Genomic DNA, 18,118 nt, shown 5'->3' with positions numbered 1-18,118 from the left:
AACTGGCTGCTTGCTGCTGCAGCAACTTCGTTCGTTAGCTCGCAATCAAAATTTGGTCAAACGGCGGGTTAACGGCACGCGACAGACAGGGGAAGGGCAGAAGCGGATCCAATCAGAAGCGCAATCCTGGTCATGCCGGCATCCCATTTCCCGTCACAATCTGATAAGCGCGTCCGCGAAATACCATCACGTGACTCTCAAGAACATTGGCTGCACGTTCTGATATGCCAAGAGTCAAGGTCTCGAATATGGTATTCACCAACCAGCCGATCATTACAATGCTACCTTACATGCCGATGATATCAAACAAGACCGAACAGAGATCCCCAATGATCTGCTTCTACTCGTCGGCATCCCTCTCTCCTCGCGTCACCTCCCTCTGCCTTGCTTCGGTGGCCACGGCCGTCGTCTCGATTCCCTCCATCCCGGCTCCGATTGCAGTCACAGGAGACTGGGGTAACGGAGCGGTATGCCAACCGATTGTGACGGGTGGTGAAATTGCCGGGATCATGGTTCCCATCGCCATTGCCTATACAAGTCCGAGTGACACCGTTTCGACTCGTGGTCAGCTTGCACTCCATGTCAATAATGAGGAACGAAGTCGATTGCTTACCGTCTCGGCCGACCCTCGGTTCGTAAACTGAACGACCACCTTGTCCTCGACAACCACCGGCTCTCTTGCCAAGACATCCGAGAAATCAGCAAACCACTCCTTGACCTGTCTCATCGTCTCCGCCTGATCCGAAGTGACGGCCGGTCCAGCCACGGCCAGAGCTTTGGGTCGATTGTCGAGCTTCAGCGAGCGATTTACTCCGGGGTTGGCGCCGCCCCGGGTCGATCCGCGGTAATTGTTGCCTCCTCGACCACGGTAGCCTCCTCGAGGTTGATAAGACGCTGCGTCCGGGTTGATGCCCATGCTCGAAGCCTGCATACGCATGGAATGAGATACTGTCAGCAATTTGGATCTATCGCAGCCGTGCCCCGTCGCCGGCGACCGCCACTGACCTGATTCTTCAAAGCCGCCAGTTGAGCCCTCAGCTTGAGCGTCTCCTCATCGACCTCTTCGTCCTTCTTGTCCTTGCTCCCCTCCAACTGCGCCTGGATATTATGCTCCTCCATCTCGTGATCTAGCATCTCCTGTATACTGTGCACGCCATCCTGAGGCCTACTCTGCACCCGACTCTGTTCTCGCTTCTTTGCCAACGCTTCTTCCCTCGCCTTGGTCTGCGCCTCGATGATCCCTTGAAGCTTTTCCACGTCGATCCCGGCGTTGGCCTGTTTGATCACGCTCGATTCGCCGATAAGCTCTTTGAGCCTCGTCTTCAATTTGGTCTTCTCCTCGGCATCCTTCGTGCCCTCGAGTCGAACCATCAGGACTTTCTGTTCAGCGACGATCTTTTCCAGCTTGAGTCCTCGTTCTCGGACTTCGGCCAGTTGGGCCTTAATCTCCGGGTCGACGGTCGGCAACGTAGAGGTTGATGCAGACTTGCCAGCGCTCTGGAACGCTTCTATGCCCTCCCGATCGATTTTTCGTAGGTTTTCCAACAACGGCGCCGAATCGTTCAACGCCTTCTGTCCGACCTCGCCTTGACCCTCTCGTGGACGGTGCCAGAGGATCTTGACGTGTCGATCGCCAAAGAACGATTCCTTGCTCAACCACGCCGCGTGAGCTTCCCGGTTTGTCGAAAACGCTACCAAGGCCTTTTTCGCCCGGGTCTCCACGGCGACATTGGTCACGGTTCCAAACTGCTTGAACTGATTGTGGATGGATTCGAGGTTGAGGTGCTCGGCAGGGATATCGGCAACGACGAGTGTCGTGGATGTGTTGTCCTTGGGCGGTCGGTTCGAAAGATCGCCGTCCCAGTCATTGAAACCCTCGACTCCCATTCGACCACCACGACCCCCTCTTCCGCCTCGTCCACGACCCCGGCCGTTGCCCCTGGCACCACCCTGCTCAAACGGTGGGAACATGCCCGGCATTCCCATTATGAATGGCATCATCCCGGGGGGTGGTGGGCCACCGGGAGGGAAGGGGAACATTCCAGCCCCATTCGGCGAACCCATTCCAGGGAAAGGTCCCGCAGGTCCTGCCATCCCGGGTTGATCTGGCGAATATTCCTGGCTACCAGCCGCCCGTGCCGCTCCATCTACCTGCATAGAACTCTCCGAGGGTGCACCATCCTGCTGCTGTTGTGCGGGTCCTCCTGGTCCAGCTGGTCCTACCGGGCCTGGGCCGTTGGGAGGAAACGGCATCATGAAGGGGAAAGGCATGGGTGGCATACCGCCGCCGGGCATGCTGTACATAGTATCCGGACCATGTTCATATGGGCATTGAATACCTCGTGCACAGAAGCCTTTATCTGCAGGAGGAGAAAGCGTGATCAGTGACGAGGAGACAAGAACGTGCTCGAGATCCCTTTGTGAACTTGCGACTTACTATGATAATCGAAGCAAGGCTTCTTTCTCCTTGGGTGACCCTCCATACCGTTTCCAAAAGCAGCTCCACCTCGTCCTCGCTTGCCTCTGTTCGAATCGTGCCCCATCGTCCTTTCATCCATCCCAATTGACCCTGAGGGACCCGCTCCCTGGTTCCCATCGTTCAACCTCGTAATTTTGTTCCCCCCAGCTCCCGCATCCGTCATCTCGACATCGCCCGATTCTGATAGTCTTCGCTTTTTCGTGGCGGATGAAGGTCCAGTCGGAATTGCTTTCGAATTCGGGGTAGAAGAGGGACCGGCGGTAGGCGAGAGGTAGGATTTGGAATGGATCGCGGTGTATAGTGTTTGTGCGAGTTGAGGTGCATCTGTTTCGACGAACTCGGAGATTTCCTGCAGGAGCCGTAATATTTTATTCAGCCCCTGCCAAGTCTCCATCAATGTCGTTGAATACCAAGCTAGCTTACCTGAGAAAGTTCATCCGAGCTGATGTTTGCATTGTTCTCGATCAAGGCAAATAGGTAATCTGCCAGTAGCTGGGGTTCTGCATCCGTTCTATCAGGGATTATGATGAATCCGGTTGATAATCAGTAGGGTTGTAGCTAACAGAAGCTATCGATCTCAAGGTGCCCGTTGGAGTCGCAGGTCGAATCGATCCAAGTTGCCTTCTCGGAAACACTCACTGCACGCTGACCGCCTTGAATAAGAATGCCTTGAGCTTCGCCCGCTCTTCATCTGTACGTTCTGCCATATTTTGTATCACTATCAAGAATCTATGTTGATCCACAGGTTGACATGTGGGGTCACAAAGTCGATTGTACGTTGTCGGAATGGTTCTTGAATCTGAATCGAAGTTTGATCGTCGTTCAATTCGAAGATGACGTCTCGTCAACAAACGGGGCCAGACCAGAGCGGGGTTCATGTAAAAGCGCGTCGAGTGGGGCAAGCGCGACGGTCTCTCCCCTTCGAGTGTTTCAGGTGTTTCAGGCTGTCCCGCCCTCGGTGTCGCTCAGTCAACCGATCCCTGTCTGTAGCATTAATTCTGCATCAAGTATGATATAGCCCACAAATTACAAGCTCCTTTGACATAGATATCGGTCTCGACGGCCTTACTTCGTTGCTGTGTTCCCTTCCTGCCGATAGATGGATGTTCTTCCGCCAATAGAGCTTCCTAGGACAGTCGCAAAAGCAGCCGCTCATAACAACGGTATAACTGCGACCAGGGATAACGTGAGTAAGTGGAACAAGTTTCGGTGCTGATCTTGCCTACCTCCGCCTTGGTTGACTCTCCGTTCACGGCGTGTGTGCACAAAGCCAATGCAATCTCCATCCATTTCTGGCATCTTGCCTTATCCCCAAAGCTGTTCGCGAGCGATTTCAATTTGCCTCGTGGTGCCGTCATCCACCACTACGTTACTCACTCCGCGAGATCTAAGCTCAGGTTGTAACACGTCCGCCACAACCAATCCACTTCTTCGCTCGGATACGTCTAGAAACGATCCCTTCAGTCACTGTCAAGTGCGAATCGAGCCAATTTCGTGGCGCGCTTACCTTGCCTCCACGTTCCATACATCCCTTGGCTTGCTGAACATAGTCAAGAGCATCATCATAATCCGACGTCCGCCCCCGATGAAGGAGCATATCTACGGTAGCGCGCATCCATCTGGGTTGAAGCAGGCATAAGGATTATGCGAATTTGTTCTCCTTATCACGATTGCCTCACCTGCTCTGCTGCGCCATATTATCCCCATAGGTCGGAGAGAGAACGACCCTGAGGATCTCTCGTGTCACCTTATCCGCCACTACATGATCGATCAATCACTTTGATTCTCGACTCTTCAGCGAGGGGCTCATATGGTAAATGCTCACCTTCCAATGGCGTCTTGACGGTCAGAATCAGTGATGCCATGCCTTGTAGCGTTTCCATTGATAGCGCGCCAGGTTGCATTTTCTAGTAAGAACGGCGTTGGTATAGATGAACGCTCTTGGTAAAATCACTCGAAATCAACTCACCTTGGCCATCATGCTGATCGCTTCCCAATCTTCCAGTTCGACCATGATCTCGCATGAAAAGATGTGTAGGGTGGATACCATATTTACGCAAAGTTTCTGGTCTAGGTCCTGAGTCGGCTGAACAGTTTCCAAGATAGCCAAGCATTCTGGGATGCGAGACTTGGCCCGTTGGAGAATGGCATTCTATGGCGTCAAGTCAAAGTCAGTGTTCAGTTCTCGACAAGATGTAAATCCAGCCAGGTAAAGGCTGACCTTTTCTTCAGCATTGACGATCTCTCTGCTTGCGAATACTGCGATTCAGCATCGACCGTCAGTATCCGAGTTGCCAGTGGCGTAAGACCGTTAATCTCACCCGTGACGCAAAGGCCAAAGTAGCGTACGGTTGCTAGCTGCAACTGAAATTTGGGATCCAGCTCTTGCATGGGAATCGATTTGTAACATTCCATCAACTAGAGTTCCCGTTGCGTCAGTTTGATGAGTGCTATCTGTCGTGTTGACAAGGGACTTGCCTCGGCTGATGTGTCGAGCATCGAAACGAGTCTGACCTTGTCTTCCCATACTTTTACCGCCTCGAAAGATGTGTTGTATGCGGTCTTGTATAGCCAGGCAATTTCCTTATATTTCGTGGCAAGTTCGTCTCTTGCACGGATCTCTTCGGCGAACCTAAGACCTGACCACAGTAAAGAGACTTAACATCCACGCGATCAGCTTGTTATAGGGGGGATCGTCTGTACCTCTTTGGAAATAGACGAGTAATTCCGCATAGATCTCTAGGCTACTCCCAGCCGTTGTTAGGTCGAGGCGGCTATAGTATTGCGATGTACTTACCCGACGACTTCCTCCTTCAACTGATTGAGAGACATCTTGATCAAACAACTTGAACGCAATCTTTTAACTCAAACCTGCACGTCTCCGTTCTCAAAGCATACTCTCGAACCCACCGGACTAGTGTCAGCTCTTCTACTCCCTTTTCCCGCATTCCCGTCCTCTCGAGGGTCTCCAACAAGGTTGCCAACGCTCTCGCCACTACCGTAACTTTTGAGGCTTCGTTGGCGGCTTGTCTACACTTGGGAGTTCAGTCTCGGTGTTGTAATCCTTCAAAAGAGGAAATTCGACTTACACTGTCATCAGCAGGTGAGTTCCATCCAGATCCTCACATGCACCCATAGCGCGTAAGGCATCACAAGCTATGAGAGGAGAGTTCGGTTATTGATTGACGTCCTCGACGCGAGTGGCCTTCAAGTGAAACAGTAATTCACCCTGGGGAAGCCGCTCTATAGAGTTCAACGATCAAGGTAAGCTCAAATTGGGCATCAAGCATGAACTCGCAATTGACCTTGACGCAACGCGATAAGGAATTGCAGGTATCTCGTTTCCGCACTCTTCATGTCGCACGTTTCGAGGATATCCTCCGCCTCATCGAATTTTGCTGCCTTGATGTATCCCAAAGCCGCTCGCCTATGATCCCATTCAGCACGTGCACTTGCAAGCTCCACCCTGACAACATACCTCTTGCATTTCTCGACCTCGGATGCAGTCATCTTGGAAAGTGCTGAATGGGCTGCTAGCGAGACTGAGACGCTCATGTATTAGTGCATGAACAATCTGTCAATCAGAATTGTCCTCACACCATCTAGCGCTGGCCTCGACGAATTTCAGGTCTTCCTGATCGCTTAGCCAATCCGCCAACTTCCAGATCACCTATTAACATGCAGGCGAATCTTTTTAGCGCTTCGAGATAACTGAATAAGGCATCTTGTACTCACAGTCGTACACGCCATAGCCTGTCCAGCATTGAGTCCCCCTGCGTCACTCCGATGAATAGCTACAAAAGGATCCCATGTCAGCAGGCGCTTTTACCACTCGTGCCACAAGGAAAGCTCACCGTTCATTGCCTCCTCCGCCAACTTCAAGCAGATAAAAGGTTCCGAGCCAACTCTGCTTTGCAAGTGAAGCAAAAGCGCTAGCAGTACTCGATGAGCAAGAGCCCATATCTCGTCGCCGCTGTTCCGAACCAGAACTTGAAGAAAGTCGACCAAAACTCGGCCTGGTAAACCTGCGTATTTTTCGGCCGTTAAGCTCTTCGCTTCCCCTATCAGCTTGTTGACGTTGAATTCGGTGATGGAAACGTTCTTGACGATTTCCTTGAATACTGCATACACGTCGGGCGCCTCAGCCTCCCGCATTTTCAGTACCAGAATCATAGTGTAGCGCAGGTTTTGGGATTGATCTTCCGCCTGTAAGTCTTCATCTTCGACCAATTGGCGTATGATACCGTCAGCCCTGTCCAGGTAGGAGCGTTCCAAGGTAGACGCAGCCACGGAGGCCTGCGCTAAGCCCTGCATAAGAGCCACTTTCGTCCTCTTCCATTCCACCACGGGGCCAGGCGACGTCTCATATGGCTCGAGTATAGCTAAACCGCTGCGCAACCAGTTAATAGCGGTTTCGGCTTTCCTGCCTACAGCTTTGTCATGGGCCGAAGCCTCAGTCACTGATTGATCCGAATTCTCGGTCGGCAAGTCCAGAATTTGGCGTCCAGCTTGCAACGCTTTGATCGACATTACATGTATCTGCAAAACAGTGTTCAATGAGTAGGAAAGAATGTATCAGAAGGGATGTGAGGCCCGGATACGAACATCTCTCATTTTGAAGTCGTCTCGAATCAGATCTATGAGTCGATAACGAAGCGGATGAGCAAGGGCAGACTCGATCAAAATCGCGCACCTAACGTACGGCTAGCTTGCTGGAAAAGCGTCCAAGCGTATTCGAAATTGCATCTTTGCATATCCTGACCGACGCACAATTTCAGTCAGAAGTAAGTTAGAATGGGTAATCTCTATACGTCTGAAATGCTCACGATATCGAGCCGAGCCAGCAGATATTCTATCTGTACGAGAGCCTTCTCTCGGTCGCTTTTGCCTTCTACTTTGACCTGAGCGTCTTTCAAGTTCTCATAGTACTACAGATTCGCCGCCTATCAGATCAGCCTCCGTGTACAGCCTTTGACTCGACATACCTTGGCAGCCTCGCTCAGCACTTCTTGCGAATCGAAGGTGTTTCCGACCTCTAGAAGTCAGCGTAATTATCAGTCATGCCGATGAAGCGGCTTGATACCGAGCGATACTCGCCGAACAGAGTCACCGCGGTCTTCGCTGAGACGTGAAGGTTGCGGAAGGTAACTATGTCGACGAGATCAGCCGCAAAATCGAAATGGGTAGAATCGGGGAACTCTTGGCCTACAATATGTATCCGGTTTGCTATCGGTTCCTGCTGCCATCAATGCCCAAGAAAGATAGCGTACTGAAGGGACGCTTTAAGCTTAATTGCGCAGAAAGGACGCTAATAGCAGAACCTCGACACTTCGCACTAACCGACTCCCAACGACCGCCGGTAAGCTTCCACCTCCTCCTTCACCGCCGTCTCCGTCGAAGCATAATTTGATATCAAGGCGTCCATCTCTAGTCCTACGTTCCACAAGTCGACTCCTGAACAATCCATAGATTCAGTGTGGGCGAAGACCACAAAGGACCCGTACTCAAGATCGTGATGTACCCTGCCCGTCAAGCCAGTCTCGTTTGCCTGCGTGAGCCTTTGGCTTCGTTGGTGCTGATTTTGAGTCAGGCTCTGCTTCCCGTCTACGTTTCCGTTCCTTCCTCTCCGCCTTGTCAATATGGTGCAACTCCTTTCCCAACAGCTTGATGCTGGCTGCTAGTCCTCGCAGAGCTGTTAGTATGGTTTCGGGGATGACAGGTAGCCGATCGCCGATGCGATCGAGACCGTCCAGCTTTTGGCGAAGCGTAATGTACCCGGCTGTACACAAGGGGCTCGAACCAATTAGATAATCGGAATGCACAGAACAACAGACTCACACTGTACCCTGCGAAAGGTTTCGTCCACATCAGGTAAGTTGTCGGTCGGACCGGCCCGCTTGTCAGCGGCTTTCTTGACTAAAGACATGGTTGTAGGGCTCCGTATTTGGTATGATCAAAGGAAGCTGGGTGTGTGGTCACGGTAGTCATCCACGGAGAACACCTTCAAGACTAGGTCGTTGGATCGATGGTCGATGGTCGATGGTCGTTGATTGTTGATCGAGTCTGGCTCGCTCGCGCTCGAGTCTTCGGCCGATCGAGGAAATCGGCGTTGCGCGAAATTTCCAGGAATATTCAATCACGTAAAATATGAAACGCGACCGTTTTTGATCGCGCTGATATCGCTCAAGCAAAGTAACAAGGCTATGATACGGATTATGAATCGATGTTTATCTTTTCAAACAGTATACAACTTTCTCATGAACTACAAACTGCCTGTCTTAGGCTGACCTATTCAGCAGTGTACTTTCCACTGACGACGGCCTTTCCGACCTCCTCGAAACGCCATCCTTCTGATGTACCCTCGGGCGTGACAATGGACAGGTTGAGACCACTGGTAAGTCCACCCTGACACTTCCACTGAAGACTGACTCCCTGCGGTTGACCAACGGGGCCATCGGGAGCGCTGACGAAACGGGCTACGATCTTGCCAGCAGACGCGGCAGACTTCGAGTCGAGATCGACGTCTGTCACGTTCCAGACCATCTTACGCTTTTCGGCGGACCAGGTACCACCTGGAGGTTTTGCTTGGACACCGGTAACTTCTGGTCCACCTAGACCGGCGACTACAGAGACTTCTGACAACTTGCCGGGGGTGCCTTCGCCAAACGGCGATGTGGATGAAGCGGCAGCGAGACTCCTAGCCAAGCGTCCTTGATCGTTGCTTTTGTAATTGATCAAGAGACGAGTCTCTCCAGCGGCCGTCTTCCACTGCGGGTGAACCTCGATCGGAGCGAACTCTCCTGCTCGTCCTTCGCCGACATGCAGCTGGTATTTGAACAGTACCGGCCTGCTCGACTGGGAAATGGTCGCACTGGCAAGTAGCTCGACGTTTAGGTAGTACTCGCCGGGTTTCTCCGGAACCTGACTAAGATACTTCGGGTTGGGAGCGACCTTTTCCAGCTCCTCGAACTCGTCCAGACGGATATGAACGGGCCCGACTCCATTAGCAGGGATATATTGCGGGAGGTCCCTCATGGTCACGCAGATCTCTCCCGTGACCATGGCCTTTTGAACGAGTCCTCCCTTTGAGATGGCATTGACGGTCTCCGTCATGGTGGCGCGTAGACCGGGACCAGCAATCGCAGGACCATTTTGGTCAAAGGGGTTCATGTTTCCTACCACACTAGAGGGGCTAGATACGTTCGTGCTGTTAGGCCTTCCGGTGAACTGCGTGGTAAGGGGGTTGAGACCAGCAAAGGTTCCCGTCCCGGTAGACATGCCAGTCTTTCCGCTCGGGAAAGAGCTGCCGGTGGGCGTCGCGAGAACTTCCTGTACCGGCGACTCGGTCATTCTGCGTTGTTCTGCGGCATCCTCCTGTTGCCCTTGCAGCTTCAAAGCCTGTGCAAGCGGCATGTCGTCGGGAAGGGTATTGAAAGTGGTGTTACGGACGTCGCGCCTGCCCCGAATGGTATTCTTCCTGCCAGGCCCAGATGGAGGTTTAGCAAGCAGGGTGCTCTGCATCTTTTGCAATGCTGCCTGGCGTTCGCTCTCGTCTTCCTCGATAGGGAGCGGGGCCAAGGCCATGTTGAGCTTGGGAGCAGAATAAGTACCATTGGCACCTGGTGTAGGGAGAGGAGAGACTCCGTCCGTCTCGTCATCTTCGTCATCCAGAAGATTCCTAGGGGCTCCACTGGGCCTCTCCCACGGCGCCTGACCACGGTTCTCGGGAGGCAAGGTGAACCCGTCCGCATCAACTCGAGGAGTCTCGCCATCGGGCTGTTTGATACAAGATCCATGGTCAGTAGAAGAACAGAGCGCTGAAGGAAGCAGAGAAAGTCGAACGACTTACGCTAGCAATCGGCGCCCCACCCCTGCCAGTCTCATAGCTGTTTCGATCGTTCATCTCGTACCCGTTCATCCCAGGTGCGAGCCCGCCCCTTCCAGCGTTGGCTCCAGTAGCGTTCGTCCTGACGGTAGCGTCACTCCCAGCACGTCCTCGTCCGCCGTTCCCGTTGTAGGTCGACGAACCGCCACCAAGTCCGACATTGCCCAATAAGGAGGATTTCCTAGAGAACTTGGACTTCAAGGTCGAGGTCAACGAGGATTGTTCGGGTTTTGGTAAGTTGGTCTCGATAGTCGGCCTGGAAGAGGAAGAGTTGCGGTTGGGAGTCGAGCTATGATTGGAGTCAAGGGTAGGTCGACGCATAGCTGCAAGCAGGCAGGCCCAAGGTTTAGATAGATCCTGTTCATTCAAGGACGTGATCACTCACTCGAAGATCTTGCTGGCGTGCCTGCTATGCCTCCGAAGCCACCCATCTCCCTGACAGAGCCTCCCGAGGGAGCGGGTGCGGCGTTGGCGGAACCGCCAAACTTGATAGCCATGCTTCGGACTTCCTCTTCGACCTCCCACCCTAGCAGCCTGTTCATCCCTCTTTCGCTTCCTTCGACCCGCCTGTTGCCGTTCTCGGCCATAACAGTCTCAAACTTGACCCCGATTTCCTTCAGCTCGGTCAGTCGGTCCAACGTCATGCTTTGATGAGCCGCTATCAAGGTAGGCAGGATCCCAGCTAGCGACGTCGTGTTGTTCTGGAGGTCGTTCTGAGCCATCTGAAGCTTCGAGCCGCCTTTCTTCTGAGCCTTTTGAACCTTTTCTAGGGAAGAGTCATACGACTTGACCGTCTTGCCGGCCTTGTCTTGGATAGAAGAGATTCGGCTCCAAGCAGAGTTCCTCGACGACATCGATCGAAGAGGCGATTCAAATTCCCTAGAGAGAGTATCCGACAGCGCCGTTTGAGAAGAGGCAGTCTACGGTTACACAGAGTTTAGTCAAGACGCAATGTCGGCCAACCCGGCTATGGACTCACCTCGACAACCTCGCTCATCACCCTTTCCCAGACTCCACCTTCACCGCCAGCATCCCTGCCTACACCCGAATCCGCAAACTTCCTGACAATCTTGTTGAGAGCAGCCGCATAATCAGCTTCAGCGGCGCTCCTTGCTCGAAAGTAATCGGCAAGGGTCTCGTTGAATTGGTTTGACCGTTGTGAGTGCGAAGTCAGGCGGGACAAGAGTTCTTTAGGCGGGACGGCCTGACGGACAGTGTAGCAACGGGGGTAAGCTCATGCTGCACTTTCGACTAGCAGGCCAGCTGAGTTCATTGAGAAATGGGCCCGTGCTCACCGATAATTGAGACGCCCAAAGGTCCTCGGGCAGAGTTACAGAGCTCATCCTTTCCTGTCAATCGGTCCAATTCGTATTCAAGTTGATGCGCGCGTTTCCGTACCAAAGAGAGACGACTATATATTTCCAGGCTTTCGCAGATCCGCAGCCCTTCTCGAATGATTTTTGAATCTAATCAGGTCGAGGTTTGCAACCAAGGGTCGACGAGGTCCACGAATGTCCGGAGTTTCAGCTATCCAGACTGACGTCATTGACTGCTAGACTGAAAGGGACTACCTATACGCACCTATGGATGTCTGGCCAACGAGGAAAGGTCTGTCAAGTTGTATCTGAAGCAACCCTCGGCAAAGTGTATAGATTACCACCTGAAGTGCAAGGTCCACATCATCGATATCGAGCCTATCGAGATCATTCGAGGTCGACATAATCGGCGTCAGTAGGTAGATGGCGGGTCCGGACGATGCCAAAACGGGATAGGGGCAGGGGCAGATTCGGTTACGTAAGCAAGAGTCGGGTTGCCGGCGAGAAGGTGTTTCACTACAAGAGTCCAGATCCATTTATCGGGCACGGTACTCCGCCTGCCTAGTCTAGACTCGAGGACTAGCGGACTAGGTGTCTGACTGTGGTCCAATATGGTCAAGCTTGAGTCGATGCATTGACCCAAAGAACATACGCAAACGTGAAACTCCTTGCGGAGAAGGCACCCACCAGCGCGGCTTTGCCCATCTTCACGAGTAGCGGGACCGTCTCCTTCGCATTCGATCTGGCATGACATGTATCGGTTTTGCCACAGCTGTTCGAGGGTCCGCCTATGTCCAAAAGCATCCATGCATCGCATAATTTGAGAACAAGCGGGTAGTCACAGACGGCAGTCAGGGCATCGTACACAAGCTATCACCATCGCGCGGAACAGGGTGTCGGTATGTGGCTGCCTTGTTTGAGGCATACACAGGTCGATACGTCCGAGGAACGGCCATGCCTGGGCCACACAAAAAGGTGAAGATGAATCCGATAAAAAAGCCCCATCGACATCATCATCGTTACATCATCCCTATTCCCAGGTATCCGTCTCTGCACACCCAACGACCACGACGACGGCCTCGTCCAGTCCCGATCCGCCTTATTCCTAAAAGACGCTCGAGATCCACCAAAGTCCTTCACCGACAGCCGTTGAGCTAAACTTCCATCTTGGATCGGTTTAGTTGTGCTGATCGTGACAAGATGGGCCGATTGTTTAGCCAACTGGTTCGAACCACACAAACGTGATCTCTCAAAACTCACCTTCTCGAATCCGATCTGAGCGGCACGCTCTCGGAAACACTGTCGGCAGATCATAAGACCGTATCGTCTATATCACGGAGGCCGAGAATCGAGTTAGTCTCGGGACACTCGATATGGTTGCCCGAATGAATGCAGATTTACCGGATGAGACCGGCCTGGTGAGCACAGACGCGACTGTTCAAGAAAGATGAGAGCAAGGTAGTCAGCCACCATGTTCTATCGAACTTGACTAAGCTCCTCCGGCATGCAATCGGTCCGCGTCACCCTCAACCATCCGCATTTTCTGCACCCATCGCCAGCACGTCGCCAACTCCGCTGACGATGCATTATTCCTGCCTTATCTCCAGCGACGCCGATCACACGCCTAGATGCCCTCTGAATACGCAATCACTCACCACTGCCTCGAGCCCTTTCCGTAGTTTCGGGGGTGAGAGAACCAAACGTTAGAGTGAGCCCTGTGAAGTGACACAAGGTGAAGACGTCGAGGATGTCAGCTTGGCTGTTCCTTGGCTATTGGTGATGCGACCCGGCAAAGGTGGTGGTAGGGCGGCCTGGAGTGAAGGGAGGTAATGGGCCAGGGGGGTCGGACGGCAGAATAAGCGGTTTGAGGATGGGCTAGGATCGGGCAGGGTTTGGGTCTTCCGGGAGATAGGAAGGATGACGTCTGAGTGTTATACGAGGAGTCGATTGCCGCTTTCTTGCTGAGCTCTATTCCTTGTTAGGCCAGTTTGGGTCTAGCTAAAACTTCCACAGCAAGACATGCTTGTTGGTCGATTGTGTTGCCGTATCCCGGCTACGTCGTCCATGCTGAGTTCTTTATCTTCCGGAGTTCGACGTCTGATGCGACGATCTGCCTGGTATCACTTTTGGTCTTGATGTCCTCGTCTTGGTCACGATCCCTTTAGTCCAGCCTCCCAAATGACCCAATCCCGTAACCCAAACCGAGTCCCGATCTCTCAAACCGCTCTCCTTGACCCGAATCCTTCAACTTGCCCACTACCTTCCCAAATCCATTCAACAGAAACCTAGGAAGAACCGTTCGATTCCCCCTAGCTTTCCCTCTAGCCCTGATCCGCCCACCCTTGTTCGTCAAGGAAGGTTCCTACTAACATTTTGATGCGGTTTTTGCTGCGTTTTCTTCCTGGTGTGAAGTCGACGGTGAGACAGACGGTGAGGTTCTTGAAGGACTAAGAAGACTGGCTGAGCGGAGGGGAAGGGGCCGGCCGGGGGTGTCTGCGCAGAGGAAAGGGTTCAATCTCGTCGATGTCGATACGAAGAGGTCGCTCGGACGAAAGCAATCGAGAGGCGCAAACCAGAGAATTCCGCGGTGCAACGACATACGGCCACGGCTCGGTCAAAGCACCCTCCAGCAAGAACGACGCGTTGTGATGGGATTGACGTCAGAAGGCGGACGCGCAAAGAAGCGCAACGACAAGCGCGTCGGTGATAGCGCCGATGATCGAAATACATACAATATCGTCCCGGTTGTTGCTTGCATAACCAGGTAGCCAATGACAACTATGACATGATGGGCAGGTATGATGGAATAGCGAGGTGACAGATTTGAATGACCATCTTGAAAACGCGGGGAAGCTAGCTACACTACGAGACGCGAGTAGAGGCGGAACTAGAGCAAGAATGCAAGAATTGGGTCATGGCTAGAGACAGTTTGAAACAGTACGATGAAGACGAGAAGAGATCGTATATAAGCCTTGAGAAAAGCTCGGATAAGGAGCAGCAAGCTCCTGTAGATTGTAGGGATCGTCGCTGCGATTCGCCTAGAACATGGTGTAGAGCGCCTCGCCGTCCTGCTTCCTCCTGGTCGGTTGAGCCGGTACCTATGAATGATCCGATCGCATTTTATTAGCCGGTATCTCATGCGATTTGAAGCTTGCGGGACTGGTAGTCGACCTACATTCGCGTTCCTGCCGAAAGTGAAACCGACCCAAGCGTTCTTTTCGCCCCTTCCACGCTCGGCGACGGCCTCAACGTCGGCCTGCTTCTTGAACACTTCGGCGTATTTTGCCATGTCCTCGGGCGAGCTGAACGAATCAAAGTACCCGACATCCGTCTCGTTGTCGAGCATGGGTACGAACGGTGCAGCTTGTTGACGAAGACCCTTGAAGGGGACTTCGCTGTAGAATTTAAGGCCCTGGACCTCTTGAATAGTGGATACTCGGTCCTTTGGCGAGGCAATAAGGCTGTGCGTCGTACATGTTAATCAGTTTCGGTTGTGTGCAGCTTCAACGAGTACCCGCCCGATCTTATCTCTACTTACTGGACGACCGCCTCCCAAGCCTGATCGGTCAAGTTGAAGATCAAATCCTCGGGCTTGTCATATACCGGCCTTCGCAGCACCTTCGGCCAGTTCTTCAAGTTGACCCAAGTCTCATCTGGCGTGCTTCCCGAGAATGGAGGGAAGCCCTGCGATATTATGCAAGTCATCAGCGTCGTGACCAGACTTCTTTCAGGCTGCTACCTACACAGAGGAATTCAAAGAGAATACATCCGAGTGACCAGTAGTCCGCAGAGAAGGTATAAGTTTTGCCCCGCAGAACCTCGGGAGGCATGCTGTGTTAAGGAGCAAGGCTCGGCACATCAGTAGATGTTGGAATTTGCGATCGTTTGAAGTACTTACTAGTCCGGCGATCCAACGACCGAGTCGGCCTATAAAACAGGTTAACAATCAGTAACCTCGCCCTCGATCCTCTTTGCATGGCAAGAAACCCGACTTACATATCGAGGCTCTGCCATCCTCATACTCTTATACATCGTCCTCCTCTCAAGAGTACTCCTGACGACCAGGTTCTCGTCCTTGACTTGATCGAGCTGTGTTGCCATGCACGTCAAGTCAGTCAATGACTACCAGCACAGCAACGAGCGCAAAGTGACCTGCTAACCTTGTTCTTCATCGACTCGATCTTGGCCGGGTTGAGGGCTCCAGTAGCCAATCCGAAATCGGTCAACTTGACGTGACCCGTAGAGTCGACCAGGAAGTTCTATAACAGCGTCCGCCTTCTTATTAGCCCCAAAAATTCGACGGCTTTTTTTGCGAGCCATGCCAAGCCATCCGCCCTACCTCTGGTTTCAGATCTCGGTGGATGTACCCGAGCTTGTGAAGCTCGCTCACGCCCATGAACATCTCGGCGGAATAGAACCTGGCGTGTTCCTCCTTGAGCACTCCCGAATTGTTCAACAACGTCCTGAAGTCTCCACCCGGGACGTATTCCTGCCGATCAAAGTAATGACTTGGTCAGATCCTCAATCGACTCCCGAGCCCATGCCCAAACTTACCATGGCGAGGTAAACATGATCCCTATCCTGGAAAGCGTACAAAAGGCTGACCAACCAAGGCGTCTTGGTCGCCGTCAAGATGTCCCTTTCGATCAAGACGTGCTTGACCTCGTCCATCTTGGCGAGCGTCGTCTTTTTCATCTTTTTCAGAGCGCAGACTTCGCCCGTGTCGGCCTTGCGGGCGAGGAAGACGGATCCGTATCCTCCTTGTCCGACCTGTACCAGCAATGCCGGACAAAACGCGTCAGAAGTGCAAGAACAGCAGGGATGGCTGTAAACTATCGGCTCGTAGCTGACCTGTGCAATGATCCTGAACTGATCGACCCGGAGCTTGATCCTCCTCTTCCTCAGAACGACCCTTTCCCGTCCGACGTACGACTTGAATTCCTTGTTCATCTCCTCCTGAGAAAGCTATATCACGCACAACACACCACAAAGTAAACATCCGATCAGCCTCAGAGGACTCTTGCCTTCGATCACATCGCTTCAGATTGCGGATGAAGACAGGCTGCAGGGTGTAGACTTACTCCTCGAGCGGCAACGTCGTTCTTAAACCCAGCCGTCCTTCCCTTCCTCGCGTGCAGATACCCGAGCAAGTCGAAGTAATAGTCCAGGAAGTATAGTTGCGCCAACGTAGCCTACACCGTTCGCCGTTCGCAAGCCAGGGCTCATCAGTCTCCATCATCTCTCAATTCGTAGAAGCGAGACAGGGTGAACGCCGGGACTGACCTTCCGCTTGACCTCCTGACTGGCCAAGATCTCCCTTTCCCACAAAGCCAACTGCTGAGGTCCTCCCTGATCCTCCGCTCGCTGTCCTTGCTGTTGCCCTTGACCCGTGGCGCCGGACCGGAGGACGGTCTGCATCTTGACGTCCTCCTTCATCCTCCTTCCCATCCCACCAGCTTGCTGTTGTTGTTGCTGTTGTTGTTGAGGTTGGAGGTTGATCCTCTGATCCTGGATCGAAGGAACAGGGACCCCACTTCCTGTCGACCCATAAGCCACTCCGGGAGCCTGTGCGAGAGACTGAAGGTACCCAGCGGGAAGCATGTTCGGGTTGACGGTGGTCATGTGGATGTCACTATCATCCCCGTTCGACGGATAGGCGGTCACGGCCTGGGCGTGATGAGAGTCTTGTTTCGGGTGCAACGAACGGTTGGGGACTGGAGGAGGGGGCATGGGGTTGTTAGCTGTCGCGTGGTGGGGGAGTCCGCTGATCTGGTGTTGTTGTTGTTGCTGGTGCTGCTGTTGTTGTTGAGCAGCCGAGGTGGTGATATACACCCCTTGCTGCGTAGAACCACGATAATGAACTTGTTCCCTCGAAGGACTAGGAGGGACCGAATACCCTCCTCCGGTCGTCGAGGAATGACCCGTCCGATCCACATGAACCGGGATCTTGCTCGGGGTACCTCCTTGAGTCGGAGTTCCAGGCTGGGTAGTCTTGGACCTCGTCTTGGCTGCCGGTGATCCTGGGATCGATCCGTTCGAGTTGGAGCCCGACATCTCTTGTTGTTGCGATGAAGAAGACGTCGAGGTGAGTTGAGACTTCATACGGGAGAACATGGTTGCCAAGGTGGACGGGTTGTCCGAAGATGGGTTTGAAGGAGCTGGGGGCATGTCGATCCGGAATGTTTACTTGATTATTTGATGGAAATTAACTAGCTTTATATGTACGCTACGTGGCCAGTGGATGATGGGAGACGAGGTAGGGTTGATCAACGATCTATTGCCGTTTCAGAAGAAGCTGAAGGTGGTGTCGATCAAACAACAACAAACACAGCAGACTTGATGAAGCGACGCCGAGCGGGGTTGGCGATCAGGCGACTGCAGGTGATTCTTGTCAGATGCCGTTTGCTACTGTGGTCTGGTTGGTACGGTGGTATCGAC

At 53.0% G+C, this 18,118-nt stretch overlaps 5 protein-coding genes across 5 annotated transcripts; all 5 read right to left on the bottom strand.

Moving 5' to 3' along the window:
• Positions 1-140: 140 nt before the first annotated feature.
• HD553DRAFT_318669 (uncharacterized protein) lies at positions 141-3,262 on the bottom strand. Its single transcript, XM_046180911.1, has 6 exons — positions 3,119-3,262; positions 2,903-2,990; positions 2,438-2,828; positions 1,006-2,360; positions 614-925; positions 141-529 (listed from the first exon to the last, which is right to left on the bottom strand). The coding sequence occupies exons 1-6, from the start codon at positions 3,184-3,186 to the stop codon at positions 341-343; spliced, it is 2,403 nt and encodes an 800-aa protein (XP_046033328.1). The 5' UTR covers positions 3,187-3,262; the 3' UTR covers positions 141-340.
• A 209-nt stretch (positions 3,263-3,471) lies between these two features.
• HD553DRAFT_352662 (uncharacterized protein) lies at positions 3,472-6,346 on the bottom strand (the record flags this gene model as incomplete). Its single annotated transcript, XM_046183710.1, has 19 exons — positions 6,334-6,346; positions 6,215-6,273; positions 6,077-6,149; positions 5,958-6,021; positions 5,785-5,906; positions 5,708-5,722; positions 5,569-5,635; positions 5,390-5,509; positions 5,277-5,324; positions 4,994-5,111; positions 4,801-4,897; positions 4,701-4,738; positions 4,449-4,631; positions 4,305-4,386; positions 4,159-4,237; positions 3,987-4,098; positions 3,857-3,924; positions 3,706-3,796; positions 3,472-3,606 (listed from the first exon to the last, which is right to left on the bottom strand). The coding sequence occupies exons 1-19, from the start codon at positions 6,338-6,340 to the stop codon at positions 3,472-3,474; spliced, it is 1,578 nt and encodes a 525-aa protein (XP_046033327.1). The 5' UTR covers positions 6,341-6,346.
• Positions 6,347-8,686: 2,340 nt separating this feature from the next.
• On the bottom strand, positions 8,687-12,049 carry HD553DRAFT_300731 (Muniscin C-terminal mu homology domain-containing protein). The gene is made up of 6 exons (XM_046178641.1): positions 11,946-12,049; positions 11,660-11,891; positions 11,344-11,568; positions 10,750-11,284; positions 10,329-10,687; positions 8,687-10,255 (listed from the first exon to the last, which is right to left on the bottom strand). Exons 2-6 carry the CDS (start codon positions 11,705-11,707, stop codon positions 8,768-8,770), a joined length of 2,655 nt encoding a protein of 884 aa, XP_046033326.1. The 5' UTR covers positions 11,708-11,891; positions 11,946-12,049; the 3' UTR covers positions 8,687-8,767.
• A 596-nt stretch (positions 12,050-12,645) lies between these two features.
• On the bottom strand, positions 12,646-14,337 carry HD553DRAFT_318659 (ribosomal protein S14). Its single transcript, XM_046180910.1, has 5 exons — positions 14,051-14,337; positions 13,336-13,395; positions 13,082-13,114; positions 12,941-13,007; positions 12,646-12,866 (listed from the first exon to the last, which is right to left on the bottom strand). Coding segments are annotated over exons 1-5 (171 nt in total). The 5' UTR covers positions 14,053-14,337; the 3' UTR covers positions 12,646-12,857.
• A 381-nt stretch (positions 14,338-14,718) lies between these two features.
• HD553DRAFT_329908 (putative Ser/Thr protein kinase) lies at positions 14,719-17,794 on the bottom strand (the record flags this gene model as incomplete). The annotated part of the gene is made up of 12 exons (XM_046181947.1): positions 14,719-14,778; positions 14,856-15,141; positions 15,219-15,364; positions 15,424-15,511; positions 15,579-15,607; positions 15,677-15,769; positions 15,841-15,939; positions 16,020-16,169; positions 16,235-16,450; positions 16,532-16,645; positions 16,762-16,872; positions 16,964-17,794. The coding sequence occupies 12 exons, from the start codon at positions 17,792-17,794 to the stop codon at positions 14,719-14,721; spliced, it is 2,223 nt and encodes a 740-aa protein (XP_046033324.1).
• Between the last annotated feature and the right edge of the window lie 324 nt (positions 17,795-18,118).

Source organism: Filobasidium floriforme, assembly GCF_021052385.1.
Source record: "Filobasidium floriforme strain CBS 6241 chromosome Unknown HD553scaffold_25, whole genome shotgun sequence".
NCBI classification, from domain to species: domain Eukaryota; kingdom Fungi; phylum Basidiomycota; class Tremellomycetes; order Filobasidiales; family Filobasidiaceae; genus Filobasidium; species Filobasidium floriforme.
Note: the sequence above shows the minus strand (reverse complement) of the source record. Positions and strands in the feature narration are given on the sequence as shown.